This window comes from Vombatus ursinus, unplaced genomic scaffold (genome assembly GCF_900497805.2).
Source record: "Vombatus ursinus unplaced genomic scaffold, bare-nosed wombat genome assembly UNPS02014802.1, whole genome shotgun sequence".
Lineage (NCBI taxonomy): Eukaryota > Metazoa > Chordata > Mammalia > Diprotodontia > Vombatidae > Vombatus > Vombatus ursinus.
The window spans coordinates 26,639,663-26,655,991 of NW_020954580.1; the positions used below are offsets into that span (position 1 = coordinate 26,639,663).

Consider the following 16,329-nt stretch of genomic DNA (forward strand, 5'->3'; position numbering starts at 1 on the left):
GAAATAGGGCTCCAGCCTACCTACCAGTCCACTCACAATACGGTATAAAACATATCAGATCAGTCTCTGATTAGATAGGAGACATACTGGCTGCCTGAAAAGGGACTAAGATGAAGTGGTACAAGTAACTTAAAATTCTAAATGGTGGTCCCTTCCAACACCCTCCTACCACCACCACCAACTATCTTCTCACAGTCTTATACTACTTGTTTCCACAGTTAGCTCTTCAAGATTGGAAGTCAAATGTAACAAGAAGCAGATTAAGATGAGGAATTCATGGAAAAAAGAATTTCTCTAGGCTTCTCCAAGCCCAAGATGGCACTCAGACTTCATCAATTTTCTCTCTTGAGGTATACAGCATTTCTCATCATAAGTCTTTTGGAACTGTCTTGGATCACTATATTGATTAGAATACCTAAGCTATTCACAGATGATCATCATATTATATAGTACAATGTTCTCCTGGTTCTGCTCACTATACTTCATATCAGTTCATATGTCTTCCCAGGTTTTTCTGAAACCATCCAGTTCATCATTTTTTTTATAGCACAACATCCAGTTTTTATAGCACAACAGTATTCCATCACAATCATATACCACAATTTGTTCAGCCATTCCTCAATTTCCAATTCTTTGCCACCACAAAAAGAGCTTCAATAAATCTTGTTGTTCATATAGGTGCAACAAAATTTTTCAACTAGCTTTATAAAAGGGGCAAGACATTAGCTTGTCTGATTAAAAAAAAACCAACAGAAAATACTTCAGTTTATATAAAGCAAGCATGTTTGCTTTCAAACAAAAACAGGCCCCTTTTCAAAGTCTATGAATGTCATAATTGAAAGATAGAGCATTTAAGTTTAGGAAAGGCTTCAGGTATGCTACTGAATGATCTTTTGAAATTAAGCAATATACTTCAAAAGCCATTTGAAACATATTTATTAAGCTATTAACCTGTGCTGCAACAGAAAGGAAACCAGTGTACTCTAAGGACAGGAAAGTATCCAACATATTTCTTTTGCAACGTGGCTAATATGGAAATGTTTTGCATGACTTCACATATACAATCGAAATCAAATTACTTGTCTTCTCAAGGAGGGGAAGGCACAGGAAGAAGGGAGAGAATTTGGAACTCAAAATTTTTAAAATTGATTGTTAATTTTTTTTTACATGTAACAGGATGAACACTAACTCTTTTCTCTCTCCCTGGACCTCTCCTCTAAGTTCCTATCCTATTCCCCAAATGCCTGCCAAACATTTCTACTTGGTTGGCCCCATCATCATCCCAAATTATGTATTTAAAAGAGAATTCATCTCCACTCCATTCCACCCCCATTTTGTGTATTATTTACTTGCCTATGAACAGTAGGGAGGAAGATGCAGAGTCCAGCCCATGCCTGGTGAATTATGAACGTAGGCACAGAGAAGGGACAGGGCAGAGCAATAATAGAGGAGGGAGAATTAGACAGTTCGACTGAAATGTAGAACACGGGAAAGGTCTATTGCGATATTTATCTTACCTCCAGGCAGGTTGCTTTGAGACAGATTTCAGAGACTCTTAATATCAGAATCTGAAGCATAGACTTTATTTCCTTTTTCCCTTTATTATTTAATATTCTTTTCTTCTTTTTAAATTTTGAGTTCCAAATTCTCTCCCTCCCTCCCTCTCATGCCTCCCTGACTCATTGAGAAAGCAAGCAAAATGCTATCAAAAACACATGTGAAATCATACAAAACATATTTCCATAACAGCCATAGTTGTTAAAAAAAAAAAAAAAGCAAGAAAGTTACGCTTTAATTTGTACTCGGGGTTCATCAGTTCTCTTTCTGGAGGTGGATAATATTTTTTTATCATGAATCCCCTGGAATTGTCTTGGATCACTGTACTGATCAGAGTAGCCAAGGCTCTTGCAGTTCATCATTACAACACTGCTGTTACTGTGCACAATGACCTTCCTTCTTATAGCACAACAGTACTCCATGATAATCATATACCGCATAATGTTCAGCCATTTCCCAAATGATGAGCATCCCCTAATTTCCAATTCTTCACCACCACAAAAAGCTGCTATAAATATTTTTGTATGTATAGGTTCTTTTCCTTTCCTTTGATCTTTCTGGGGTACAGACCTATTAGTGGTAATGCTGGGTCAAAAGGTATGCACATTTTATAGCCTTTTGGGCAGAGCTCCAAATTGTTCTCCAGAATGATTAGACTAGTTCATAACTCTACCAATAGTGTATTACTGTGCCTATTTTCCCTCAGAGATAGCTAGATTGCATAGTGGAGTCAGAGTTCAAATCAGGCCTCAGACACTAGCTGTGTGACCCTGGGAAAGTCATTTCACCCTGTATGCCTTGGTTTCCTCATCTGTAAAATGAGCTGAAGAAGAAAATGGCAAAGCACTCCAGTACCTTTGTCAAGAAAACCCCAAATGGGGTCACAAAGAGTTGGACATAACTGATACGACTGAACAACAGCAACAAAATTTCCAACCCCTCCAGCATTTGTCCTTTCTGATGTGTGGGAGGCGGTAGCCCAGAGATGTTTTAATTTGCATTTCTCTAAGCAATAGTGATTTAGAGCATTTTCTCATGACTATGGATAGCTTTAATTTCTTCATCTGAAAACTGCCTGTTCATATCCTTTGACTGAATGGTTATTTTCATAAATTTGATTCAGTTCCCTACATATTTGAGAAATGAGGCCTTTATCAGAGAAATTTGCTGCAAATTTTTTTATATTATTTCACGGTCTATGGCATGTTTTAGCAAAATGTAGTTCCCCTGACTATCTCTTTTAATCAGGTCTATTTTTGCTTTTGCTTTGTCTGAGATCAGGAATGCTACTCTGCCTTTTTTACTTCAGGTGAAGCATAATAGATTCTGCTCCAGCACTTTATTTTAACTGTGTCTTTTTGTTTCAAGTCAACATATTGTTGAATTCTGGTTTCTAATCCATTCTGCTATCCACTTCTGTTTTATGAGTGAGTTTACCCTGGTGTCAAAGACCTCTCCTGTCAACCTACTAAGTTGTTTTGGCTAGAAAAATATCTCACCCTGACCTTTTGTTGGCTCTGCCACCCCAAATTTGATTTGAGGTATTATTTTAAAATTCTTTGGAGGGGAATGTTGGGAAAGTTTATCTGGGTTGCAGCTTGTACTCTGCCATCTGGGCATCGTTCCCAACCCATAGACTTTATCTCTTAGATAGTTTTTGGTAGATATAATAGTCCAACTCCTTAGGTTACTCTCCCTTTTTCCCTCAGCACCTGACTCATCATCTTTCTCCCCACTCCCTTCCCTTATACAAGGAATTGCTTCATTGTTTATATTTGTTAAGGCCATTTGTTCTACTAGAATGGTGCCTAGCATATAGCAAGCACTTAAGAAATTTTTGTGTGCACTTTTCTTATTATTTTGTTCCAAAGAAGTGATTTGAGGTTAGAGAATTTGCCCAAGGTATGAAGGAAGGTCTTGAACATTTTCTTATCTTCAGCTCTTCCACATTTGACATACAGCTCTCTGAACAATGACCAGAGCTATTACAATAGATGTTATTATACCCTCAAATTTCTACTATAATTCCTTTTCATTTCCCTACATTTCAGTTTTGCTCAGGCATCCTACTTGAAGCTAGAAAGCTTGTACAACACAGGGTAGCGCTTCAGAGAGTATGAAATCAAAGCTATTAATAGTCAAATGAAAAAATACTCTAAATCACTAATAATTAGCAAAATGCAAATTAAAATAACTCCGAGGTACTACCTCACACCCATCAGATTGGCTAAGATGACAGAAAAGGAAAATGACAAATGCTAGAGAGGATAGGTAAAAATAAGGATACTAATGCACTATTGGTGGAGTTGTGAATTGGTCCAACCATTCTGGAGAACAATCTGGAACTAAGTCCAAAGGCTATCAAACTGTGCATACTCTTTGACCTGGCAATACTGGCACTAAGTCTATACCCAAAGAGATAAAAGAAAGAGGAAAAAGATCCATATGTACAAAAATATTTACAGCAGCTCTTCCTATGGTGGCAAAGAATTGGAAATTGAGGGGATGCCCATCAATTGGGAAATGGCTGAACAAGTTGTGGTATATGATTATGACGTAAGAAACGTTAAAGAGGATGATTTCAGAAAAACCTGGGAAGACTTGTATGAATTGAAGTGAAATAAGCAGAACCAGGAAAACAAGGTATACAGTAACAGCAACACTGTAATTATATTTAACTGTGAAAGACTTAGCAACCTTTTTTTTTAGGCAGTTGGGGCTAAGTGACTTGCCCAGGGTAACACAGCTAGTAAGTGTCAGGTGTGCGGTCTGAGGTCGCATTTGAACTCAGGTCCTCCTGACTCCGGGCCAGTGCTCTATCCACTGCGCCAGCTAGCTGCCCCAAGACTTAGCAACTTTGATCAATACAACGATGCACAACAATTCCAAAGGATTCATGATGAAAAATGCTATCTACCTTGAGAGAGAACTGATGAAATGAGTGCATAGTGAAACATTTTTTCTCTTTATTTTTCCTGCTTCTCTTTTTTCACAACATGGCTAATGTAGAAATATATTTTGCATGACTTTCTATGTGTAATGGGTATTGTATTTTTTGCCTTCTTAGTAGGTGGGGGAGGAGGTAGGGAAAGGGAAAAAATTTGGAACTTAAAAATTAAGTAAAAAAAAACAACTTCATGAGCTCCCCGAAATTCATCAATAGGCCCTGAGGTCTGTAAACCAGTTTAAAAAAGCTCTAACTTAAGGAAACATAATAGACACACAGACATGTTTTATTATTGGCATTTATTACCTTTCAATCTAAAACCATGCTCATTTTAACCTATGAAAATTCATCTACATCTCAGTTGGGTCAAAAGGGATCCATACCAATGCAAAATCTGAAAAGGGATCACAGAGTTAAACTAAGCATTCACAAATTGAGGACACCCAGAAATCAGCATCTGAGTGTAAATTAGTAAGGCTGAAAAAGAAAATGCATAGATGAGAAATAAAGTTTATAGACGAGACTGAAGTTTGACACGTATTGAAACAGTCAAATCACAAACCTCCTGCTCTATCACATTCTCTCTCCTTCCGCTAAACTCAAGGCACTATTGCCCAAAATCAGAGGTTCTTATGAACTTCTTTTGTTAATATTGTAATAATTATATTTCAATATAATTGACCATTTGCAGTCCTACGTAGTTTATTTTACATATTGAAAAACATTATTCTGAAAACCAGACTGCCAGAGTGGGGAGGGTGGAAGGGATCCTATGATCCAAAAAAGTTGAGAAGTCTTGCCCTAGATAATGAATGAACTTATCACTTCTTACTTGGGCTACTTCAATAAGGTCCCACGTCCTGGCTTTGGGAACAAGAGACAATAGTGTTCTCCAAGAAAAAAAGCATTAATGAGACATAAAATATCAAGAGAGCAAAGGAAGATTCAGAGACACAAACAGAAGGGCACCGTGTTAAACGCACTGTATGCTTAGGAAAAAACCAAGCTATATATAATTCCCTTTTTCTATTCTTTGACTATAGAAATTACATTTGTTGATGGCTGTAACAAGTTCATAATAAAAAAATTAAATAAGAAAAATCAGACAATTGTGAACTTTACGGTAGATTAAAAAAAAAAGGAAGAAGCCATCTGCTCCAATGTTCCCATTTTACAGATGAGGAACTGAGGGTCAGAAAAGTTCAAACTCTTGGCCAAGATCACACCAGTATTAAATCACTGATCTGGTTACAAATCTAAATCCAATACTCCTTTTACTGTACCACACTGTCCCTTGGGAATCAAGCACAAATGCAAAGTTCATTTGTCACCGAAAGCTCTTCACCACCAGGCTCCAGCTTGCCTATCCAAGTTTACAACATCCCTCCTTCACGAACTCTTTGGTCTCTGGTTGTGCCTCACACAGGATACTCCAGTCCAGTCTCCCCACCTTTGCACAAGCTGCTCTCCTTTCTCTTTCCCACCTCTGAGAATCCCTATTAGCTTTCTGAGAAGCTCATCTCAAGCTCCACCACCTCAACTGCTGCTGTCTCCCTGACCAAAACCAAAGCAAAACAAACCTCCAAACCCTCATTTATTCTGTATATATTTACTTGTGCATATGTTACCTCCTTCAATAGATACTGGCTCCTTGAAGATAGGAGTTTCTTAGCAGACCTAGTACCTTGCAAGTAGTAGGCCTGCTACATAGTAGGTGCTTAATAAATGCTTGTTGGCTGAATGACTCATAAATGAAATGACTTGGATTTAGGAGCCCTGGGTTCACCTCTGTACTCTTACACAGACCAGTTGTGTAGCCCTCAAGTAAATCACTTAACCTCTCTGGGCCTTAGTTTCCTCATCTGTAAAAAGGGAACAATGAGACTTCCACTACCTACTTAAACAGGTTGTAGTGGGGAAAGGGCTTTTTGAACTTTAAAGTACTATGTAAATTATTATCTTTACCTGGCAACCAAGCTCTTATATTATTGTCTTTATTGCTATTTAATTTTATTCAGTTTTTCACGTTTTGACTTGCCTCCCCAACCATACCACAAGCTTGTTATTGACAGGGAACGTAGCTTCTTTGAATCGTTCACAGTGCTTTGCGTATCAGGTATTCAATAATTATTTCAGATTTGATTCAATAGCTTTATGAAGTTGTCTTTAAACATGACTAGATCTGGCAAGATGAATTAGAGCAGATTTTGAGAACATGCCATTATTGAGAATTTGATTAAATTCACAAAAAGCTAATTACTGCAAGTGGAATACAATATGAACAAATTAATAAATACACAGCTCCTCCTTTGGCCAATGGACTCTTATGTCACCAGACCATTCCCAGGGTCCATTTGAAATGTGACAGGAAGAATGACATTCTGCTGAAAGAGGCCGAGAAGTAAGTGGCTTTAACTTAAGAGTGTTCAAAGTGTGCCTCCGATATAGACTTTATGGATTAGGAAGTATCTCCTATGAAGTCTGGTGGGGAAAATCAGCTGCTAGGGATTACCCTTCCACGATCACATCTATCAAAATCTGCTTACCCACCCAAAGTAATGGCTCTCCCACCACCTTACCTAAGCCTGAAATACTGTCCCTCCCTCTCTAAAGCTCAACTCCAATATCACCTCTTCCATGAAACTTACCCTGATCAATGTTTACCTTCTTCCCCTCCAACATGAACCACTATTCTGTTCTGCCTCTCTACAATATGCTTAACTAATCTTTCCAGGAAGCTTAATTACCTTCTTCCCTTCTATCCTTAATCAGTATTTTGTTCTTCTCTTTTTTTGTTCAGTCATTTCAGTTGCATCCAACTCTCTGTGACTCCATTTGAGGTTTTCTTGGCAAAGATACTGGAGTGGTTTGCATTTCCTTCTCCAACTCATTTTATAGATGAGGAAACTGAGGCAAACAAGGTTGAGTGACTGCCCAGGGTCAAATATAGCTAGTAAGTATCTGAGGCAGAATTTGAACTCCAGTCCTTCTGAGTCCAAGCCCAATGCTCTATTCATTGGCCACTGACCACCTGTCCCTCTGCCTCTCAACAATACATTTAACTAAGCTTTCCATAAAGCTTAACCACTATTGCCTTCTGCCTCTCTCTAACTCTCTATTAACTTTTTGGCAGCTGGGTGGTGCAGTGGATAGAGTGCTAGGCCTTAAGTCAGGAAGATCTGAGTTCAAATGTGACCTCACACACTAGCTGTGTGACTCTGGGCATGTCACTTAACTCTGTTTCAGTTTCCTCACCTGTAAAATGAGCTGGAGGAGAAAATGGCAAACCACTCCATTTTCTTTGCCAAGAAAATGCCAAACGGGGTCACAAAGAGTTGGACATCACTGAAAAAAGACTGAACAACTGAACCTCTAATTTTAACCACTATTCTGTTCTGCCTCTCTACAACACATTTAACTAACCTTTCCAGGAAGATTCATTATCTTTTTCCTCTCTAATGTTAACCAGTATTCTGTTCTGCCTTTCTCCAATACACTTTTCTATGAAGTTTAATTACCTTCTTCCTTTCTATCCTTAACCAATATTTTGCTCCCGAATCTCAGTTATCTGTCCCTGTACCAGGCTATAAACTCCGGGAAAGCAGAAGCATTATCTTATCTACACTGTACCCCTACACTGCACTCATTAGCACTTTAAAGATGTATGCAGAATAAATACTACTATTGATCACCCTCTAAGTAGACATGGGGATAACTCCGGGAAACCCAGAAAATCTGGGAGGCCCTGGCCCAGAAGCACCCACCACACTACCTCGGGGAGCCAGGGGCTCCCTGGGCCTTCTGCTCACCTCTGCTCCTGGGGGTCCCCTGAGCTCCCGTTAAGGGCTCAGGCTGCGGACCCTCCTACCTTCCTCATCCTGAACGACTTGATGCGATGTCCTAGTTGGGGAACTGGATTTAAGTCACAAGCCTGGGCTCCAATACTGCCTCGGACACTTGGCGTCTGTTTGATACCACCCCCATGCCCTGTCACTTTACCGCTCTGTGCCTCAATTTCCTCTTCTGTAAAACGAAGGAGTCGGACTTCCAGCTCTAAATTTATTACCTTGCAATCTGCACTTACTTCCCTGGGGACCTGTTATGTTTCCCCCAAGTACAGTGAGGGCAGGAAAGAATGTCCCGTCTTCGTACTCCTACCACCCCCCCCACCCCATCAAGTGCCCAGCGGGGTGGCTGGTACACAACAAGTGTCTAATAAATGCTGTTAGAATAACCGCCTCGCCATCCACGCCTGGGCTAACTCCCTGGGGCTTGAGGGAGAAAGGCTGGATGACCGTGGATGAGGGGCCGCGGGACCCCCGGGGGGGGGCCCTGGGGGGCTGGGGGAAGGGCTCGCTCGGCCTTTACCTTCACGAGCCACACTCCCGTGTTTTGTTTGGCGCCGGTCAAGTCGAGCTCCCCGCGCTCGGCCATGGCTCTGCGCCGACGCCGCCACAGGTGGAGGAGAGGGAGGTCCTGAGGTCTCGGCTCCGGCACCACCGGCGTCGCTCCGAGCCGGAAAGCAGCAAGCTTGGGGGAGGGGAACACGCCACTCCCGGAGACCAGGAAGCCGCGCCTGCGCACTACGCCCGTGCCCTACGGTTCCTCGTGGAGGACATATTTCCTTCGCTTAGCTCCAGGAAGTGGGCGTGGTTTCTTAAGCAGATGGCCTGGGGTGGGGGCGGGGATAGGAAAGGATGCAGGCTCTTGCCGGGTTAGGCGTTTAGAGAAGATGCACGGGATGTAGATCCTTATGGTGGGGGCCAGTGTGGACACTGCCCAAGTTCCCCTAAAGGGGAGACGTTTTTGGTTGGGTTACAAATTAAAGACTTGTTAAAGTGTGATTGACAAGCAGTAGAAGATGGAGAAGTAGCTGTGGAAGACCTTGGAGACAATGTTCTCCAACTCCCAGATGGGGAAACGGAGACGTAGAGAACTCAGGTGACTTCTCCAAGGTCATGCAAAGCAGGGACTTGTATGTTCACTCCCAGTCCAGTAGATTTCCAATTACACCACCCTGCCTTCTGGGAAATACAGAGCAGCCACAAATTCATTCCTTTGACAGGCATTTATTAGGCACCTACTGTGTGGTAAGCACTGGAAATAGACATACAAGAGCAATTTTGAAAATAAAAATAAAACAATAGTTCCTGCCTCAGATTCAAGATCAACTCGGAATTTGATTTGAACTAACATTCCTTTTCCTTCTTTTTTTTTGCATTCATTGTCAAAAACCTTCAAATGGCCTTAAGTTCTCAATTGCAAGTGACTTAAGAATCAAGACTGATGACATTTCCCACACCCTGTCCTCAAACTTCTCATATTCCATGACCATTATCTCCAGCTTTAGCTGCCCGCTCAATAGATGATAAACATTTATTATCACTCAAAACTACTCCATCTCCAAGAAGTAGAGCTCTGAAATTTTCCTCTCTAGTCACAACTGTGAATGAGTGAATGAATGAAGGAATAAAAGAAAATGCATTTATTAAGTACTTACTGTGGGCTAAGTTCTAGGGATACAAAAACAGGGAGACAGTTCCTCCCCCAAGGAGCTTACATTCTCATAGAAGGAAGTTACTTTTATAGAGCTGAGTGGCCCTGAAAGGATACTCTGATTTGGAAAGTCACTTAATAAATGTTAATTGATTGATTGACACTTCCTTTCCAGTATCAATTAATTTAATTATGGTTTCAGCTAGGTTAGGGAGGAGCCATTATGCAGCAGGGCAGATGGCAAGGCCCGCTGATCTGGAGAGTATAGCAGTAGGCAGGGTGGATAATGGAAAATAAGCATGCTGGAATGTGAAATATCACTAAGAAGGGCTTGATAAAATGGGCCAGATGATATACTCAGTACGTGTGTGCTACATGTATTCAGAGCAGAGAGAATTATTCTTCTTTTGATAAGTTTTGCAACCTATCCTAGGTTCATACTTCTCATACTCCCTACATTTGTCATGACAGCACACCACCCCCTCCCAAAGTACTTTGTATGGATCTTGTATTTACTTATCTGTGTACATATTGTCTCCTTCAGTAGAATATAAGACTTTGAGAACAGAGACAGTTTCCTTTTTTTTTTTGTTTCCCCAATATTTAGCACAATAAATGGCACATAAGATCATGGAGAGAAGACCAGAAGGGACCTCAGAAGTCATCTAAGCAAGGCCCCTTATTTTACATTTGAGGAAAACGAAGCATAGGAAGATTAAGTAACTTGCCTAAGGTTGTACAGGTAGTAAGTGTTAGAAAAATCTGAAACAGAAATCTACTACAGTGAGTGAGTGAAGGAAAGTCTTTATTATGCTTCTCCTGAGAGAAGTGAGCTCAATGCACTTTAGTAGCATGTGGGCACTGGTTCAGTGGTACAATCAACTTTTAAACCATTAGTAAGATCCGTACTCCACCCATCAGGTCTCCTATTGATCTAGTTCATCTGAGTTACACCTTTTCTGGGCAGCCCATCGCAGGTTCGTCCGTGTTCTATTAACTCTGCCCACTTCATGCGTCCCACGCTCAAAAATGGCCGCTATCTCCACCCTTGGGGTTTGTTTCAGTTTATATTCAATAAGCTTATTAAGCAAGCGCAGTGGAGAAAAGCCTTTGCCTGGTGGAAGCCTCGTCCTTGAACCCAGCTGGTTGCCACCAGTTTAGCCTCTAGGGCTCTTTCTTAAGAACTAGTTGTTTATAGAAAAGTTTGGAGTACTTTCTGATTGGTTGAGGGACTATCCGCAAGCTCTTGGAATTTCTTATCCAGTTGTGGAAGCCTAACCCCCTAAAATCTTACTTACAGTAAGCACAAGAGGTGAGGTTTGAACCCAGATCCTCAGACACCAAAGCCAATTCCCTATGTATTATATCACATTGCACTTAAGAAATCCTTGCTGAATTGAATTAAAATAAACCAAATTAAATAGAAGGGAATTGAAATGAATTGACTGATGTTTTTAGGTCCTCTACCCTTTCCTCTTCTTCCAGTCCTTCATTCTTTCAATCCCTTTCTGACTTAATTTGTGTCTTAGACCCCATGGTCCAAAGTTGCAATGATACTCATGGAGTCCTTTGCTCCTTGGCCGTTTGATACAACCAACTTACCAATTCTGGGTATACACTACCACACACTTTCTCTGTGACTGTTTCTACTCTGATGCTTGCTACTGCGTAAACTTAGATCAGTCCCTTGGCCATCTTGGACTTCACTTCCCTAATCTGTGAAATGAGAATTTTGGACTAGTTAGCCTTTGAGGTCCCTTTTGTACATTATTTTGTCCAGATTTATAATACTATATTATCCCTGGAGAAAATCATAAATCCAGAACCACTGGCTCCAGTTCAAATTGACATTATCTCACCTTAGGTGGGCCACACGCTGGAATCATAGCATCATAGATATGGAGCTGGGAAGGACCATACAGGTCATTTAGTACAAACCCATAGAGGAAGGAAAAGGCCCAGAGAGGGCTCCTGATTTGCCCACAATAACACAGGTAGTAGAGCCTACCTGCTTTGACTCCAAATTCAGCAATCTGAGTCAGGCAACCAGTATTTTTTTAAGTGCTTAATATGTGCCAGGCACTTTGCTAAGCGATAGGGATACAAAGAAAAGCAAAAATAGTCCTGCTTCCTCTACCTACTTCATTCTGTGTTAATGACCTTAATTTCTACATTAAGGTGATACTTAAAGCCAGGTACTACAGATTGTTGCTGTGTGAGTGTATATGTGTGTGTGTGTGTGTGTGTGTGTGTGTGTGTGTGTGTGTATGTGTGATTGTAATACTCACAGAATTTTAGAATCAAAGATTTAGGTTATTAAGTCAAATATCAATGAAGAATCTCGATGTGTTTCTTTATTCCTTTGTCTTTCTCTCATTCATTTTTAAGGAAGACTAAAAGGAAAAGTTGCAACGAGGGATAGGAGATGGATATGTATATATATGTAAAATCATTCTACACACGCTTCTATTTATTAGTTCTTTCTCTGGATACAGGTAGCATCTTCATTCATAGGTCCTTTAGTTAATTTGGGTATTTATAATAGTCAGAAGGACTTCTTTGCTCAAAGTTGTTCTTAAAACCATGTTGCTGTTACCATCTACAACATTCTCTTGGTTCTGCCCATTTTGCTCTTCATGATTTTGTGCAAGTCTACCCGTTTTTCTAAGATCATCGAGCTCATCACTTCTTATGCGCAATAGTATTCCATCACAATCATATACCACAACTTGTTCAATTATTCCCCAGTTGACGGACATCCCCACAATTTCCATTTCTTTGCCACCACAAAGAGAGTTGCTATGTTTTAGAACATATAAATTCTTTTCCTTTTTCCCTGATCATCTTGGGAAACAGACCCAATAGTGGTATTTCTGGGTCAAGGGGTATACACAGTTTTATAACTCTTTGGGCGTAAATACAGATTGCTCTCCAAAATGGTTGGATTAGTTCACAGTTCTACCAACAGTGTATTAGTATCCCAATTTTTCCATATCCCCTCCAACATTTGTCATTTTCCCCTTCTATCATTTTAGCCAGTCTGATAGGTGTGAGATGATATTTAAAGTTGTTTTAATTTGCATTTCTCTAATCAATAATGATTTAGAGCCTTTTTTGTATGACTATATGTAGCTCTGATTTCTTTGTTGAAAAACTGACTGTTCATATCCTTTGACCACTTATCAATTGGGGAATGACTGATATTCTTATAAATTTGATCAAGTTTTCTATATTTTTTGAGATATGTGACCTTTATCTGAGAAACTGTTTACAAAAATTTTCCCCTCAATTTTCTGCTTTCTTTCTAATCTTGGCTACATTGGTTTTATTTGTACAAAACTTTTTTGATTAAATGTAATAAAAATTATCCATTTTACATCTCACAATGCTCTCTGTCTCTTGTTTACTCACAAATTCTTCTCCTATCCATATGCCTGATAGATAATATGGTCCATGTTCTAATTTTTTAAAATAATATTTCCCTTTATTTCTAGGTCATGTATCCATTTTGACCTTATCTTGGTAAGTAGTGTAAGATATTGGTATATGTCCAATTTCTGCCAGACTGCTTTTTAGTTTTCCCAACAATTGTTTTTTTTTTTTTTACCAAATACTACTTTTTTTAATGACATGTAGCTTTGCAAATAAATATTTGCAAAATTTAATTAATGAGGATTTGGCTTGTGGAAGGTCTTGAATTTAAGAATAAACTTGAACTTGATTCTGTTGGTAGTGAGAAAGAAGTCATTGTGGTATAATGGGAAAAATATTGGTTTTTGAGTCAAAGAACCTGGGTTCAAACTCTACCTCCTACCACCTATCACCTCAGGCAAGACACTTAACCCCTCTGGGTCTCAATTTCCCCATTTGTACAATGAGAAGGTTGGACTAGATGACTTTGAAGGAACCCTTCCAGCTCTAAATCTATGATCCTATGAACCAGAAGTCACGTAATCAAGAGCAAGCATTTATTAAACACTTACTAGGCACCAGGCACTGTGCTAAGGTGGGGATATAAATACAAACAAAAAGAAAGATAGCCCCTGTCCTCAAGGAGCTTGTTGTTGTTGTTGTTGCTTTATAATGGGGAAAGAAAACATGTAAAAGAGAGGTAAAAAGGGGAGGAGAGGGAAGGTATGAGAGGGCATGGTGGTGAGAATGAATGGTTGGTCATGAGGAAAGCCCCTTTATAAACTACAGTATATTCTAAAACAGGAGCTATATTTTAATCCTTTTTTGCCCTTCTCCCTCTCATTCATTTTCAAGGGAAATTAAAAGAAAAAGTTGAGAAAAAGAGAGTGAGATGGAACTTATATCCAGGCAGTCATTAACATTTTGTTGGAAGGGCAACCCCTAAAACTAAGTCTCCACTTTCCAGCTGTGGCTCTGCTTGGCTTGAGCTCCAACAAACTTCCTTTTGTGTGTTGTCTTCCCCAGTTAGATTGTAAGCTCCTTGAGGGCAGGGATTGCCTTTTTCTTTTTCTCATTTGTATCCCCAGAGCTTAGCATGGTTTCTGGCACATAGCTGGTGCTTAATAAATGCTTATTGAATTGAATTGATTCATGTAGTGCTTTGAAGTGTATAAAGTGCTTTCCCCTACCCAGAAATAGTTAGGTTGGACTGTATCAAGCTGTGCTGGGCAACTTGAGACGGTGTGGCATAGTGGATAATGTTGAACTTTGAGTCAGGAAGACCTGCCTCTGACTCCTACTAGCTGAGTGGTACTGGGCAAGTCACATAATCTATCTGAGCCTCAGTTTCCTCAGCTGAAAAATAAAGGGGCAGGAACTTGTTGATCTCTATAGTCCCTTCTAGCTCTAAATTAGGGTATTATGATTTCCTTAGCTCTTGCTGAGCATGTTGGAAAGCAGCCAGAGAGTGAGAATTCTGTGTGTTAATCAAGTGAGAAATGCTTAAGTAGGTCATGGTAGTGTGTATGTCTTGAAGACACAGATGTTGGTATGGGAAAAAATGAGAGAGAGCCCACAGCAAGAGCTTTCCAACTGAATTTCTCTAGGTGCTTCTGGGGAAACTGGAGGATATAGCCAGCCACTCATAGCTAGGCATAAATTAATGTAGCCTGAATCCCAGATCTTGCTTCTGACAGAAATGTTTATTTCTTTCATACATTAACAACTAATTATTTAGTTAGGACCAAGGTTTTTCCTTTTTTCTACTTCCTCATCCAAAAATCAACCAGTAAGGGAAATCTTGGGCAAGTTCAAAAAAATCCAGACTAAGAACTAATCAAAGACACTAAAGAAATTCTAAGTTTAGGCAAATGGATAGATTCTTACTCATTGTGTTTACTCAAGCAGGTCCTGGAAAAAATGGATTCTCTCTTTTGTCAGATGGTGATATGGAAACTAATAAGTTTTTTAGTCTAAGATTTGAGTGATCCAAGCCATGTACTTCCAAGACCCTCATTAGAATGAGCCCATATCTCATTATAATATTCATTTTCTCATTAATTGTTAACCAATCAGAGTTGATTGCCACCTTCAGGAACACCCACTCTTCCAAAGTCATATAAACCATGAACCCACCACCATGAGGGGTCTTTGGTATCTGAGAGTGCCACTACCCTCTTTTATCAATAAAATGCTGACATTATTAATAAAATGATTGATTATCCAGAAATTATGTCACTTGAATTTTCTAAACCTCACACCTCCATGTAGCTCCCTCTTGGACCTTGTTGTGTTTTCTACTTCCTTCTGCTTCAGACACTGCCTCTTCCCTTTGGCCCTTTCATCTCCATCACTCATCTACTAGAACCTTGATCCTGGGTTCCTCACACTATCATTCTCAAGTACACTTGAACAGGAACTTCTCCCTTCTCATTCTGACAAAGCAGAAAACATTGTGTTTTCCAGCTTACTCACAGCCCTAGGCAAGGGCGTCGACATCTGCTCCATCCAAGGGCTGGGCCAAGAGGAATATTATAATTGCTAGCACTATGAGTAACTAGAGGAACTTCTTCCCCAGTAAGTATCTGGAGCTTCATCCAACTTGTACTTATATGTGCCTCCCTCTGAATCAGTCAGTACCAAAGGATATAGATCTTGTCTTTTTTTTTTTTTTTTTTTGCTTCTGTAAGATCAAAAACCTACCTAGAAGTAAGGCTTCAATAATTTGGTACTGGCAGATTAATGGGGTATCTTCTTATATAAAACATCATTTCAATTTTCTATGTTTTGGCCTGTGAGCCTATGTTTTTATGCCTTACAATGAATGACTAGCTCAAGCTTCCAATTTCCTATAAGGAAACAGGGAAGCTTTTGTCATAGCTGCTCTCAGCATTTTCTGCAGCAAGAGCCAAACCCAC

General features: G+C 39.9%; 1 protein-coding gene across 2 annotated transcripts in view; it reads right to left on the reverse strand.

Moving 5' to 3' along the window:
- GTF2F2 (general transcription factor IIF subunit 2) overlaps positions 1-9,033 on the reverse strand; it is a 165,591-nt gene extending 156,558 nt beyond the window's left edge. Inside the window, exon 1 of one of the 2 annotated variants that reach the window (XM_027873527.1) lies at positions 8,873-9,033. In XM_027873527.1, the coding sequence (XP_027729328.1) occupies positions 8,873-8,938 (66 nt within the window). In that variant the 5' untranslated portion in view covers positions 8,939-9,033. The remainder of the gene's footprint in view (positions 1-8,872) is intronic. The other variant, XM_027873526.1, reaches the window with a different exon arrangement.
- Between the last annotated feature and the right edge of the window lie 7,296 nt (positions 9,034-16,329).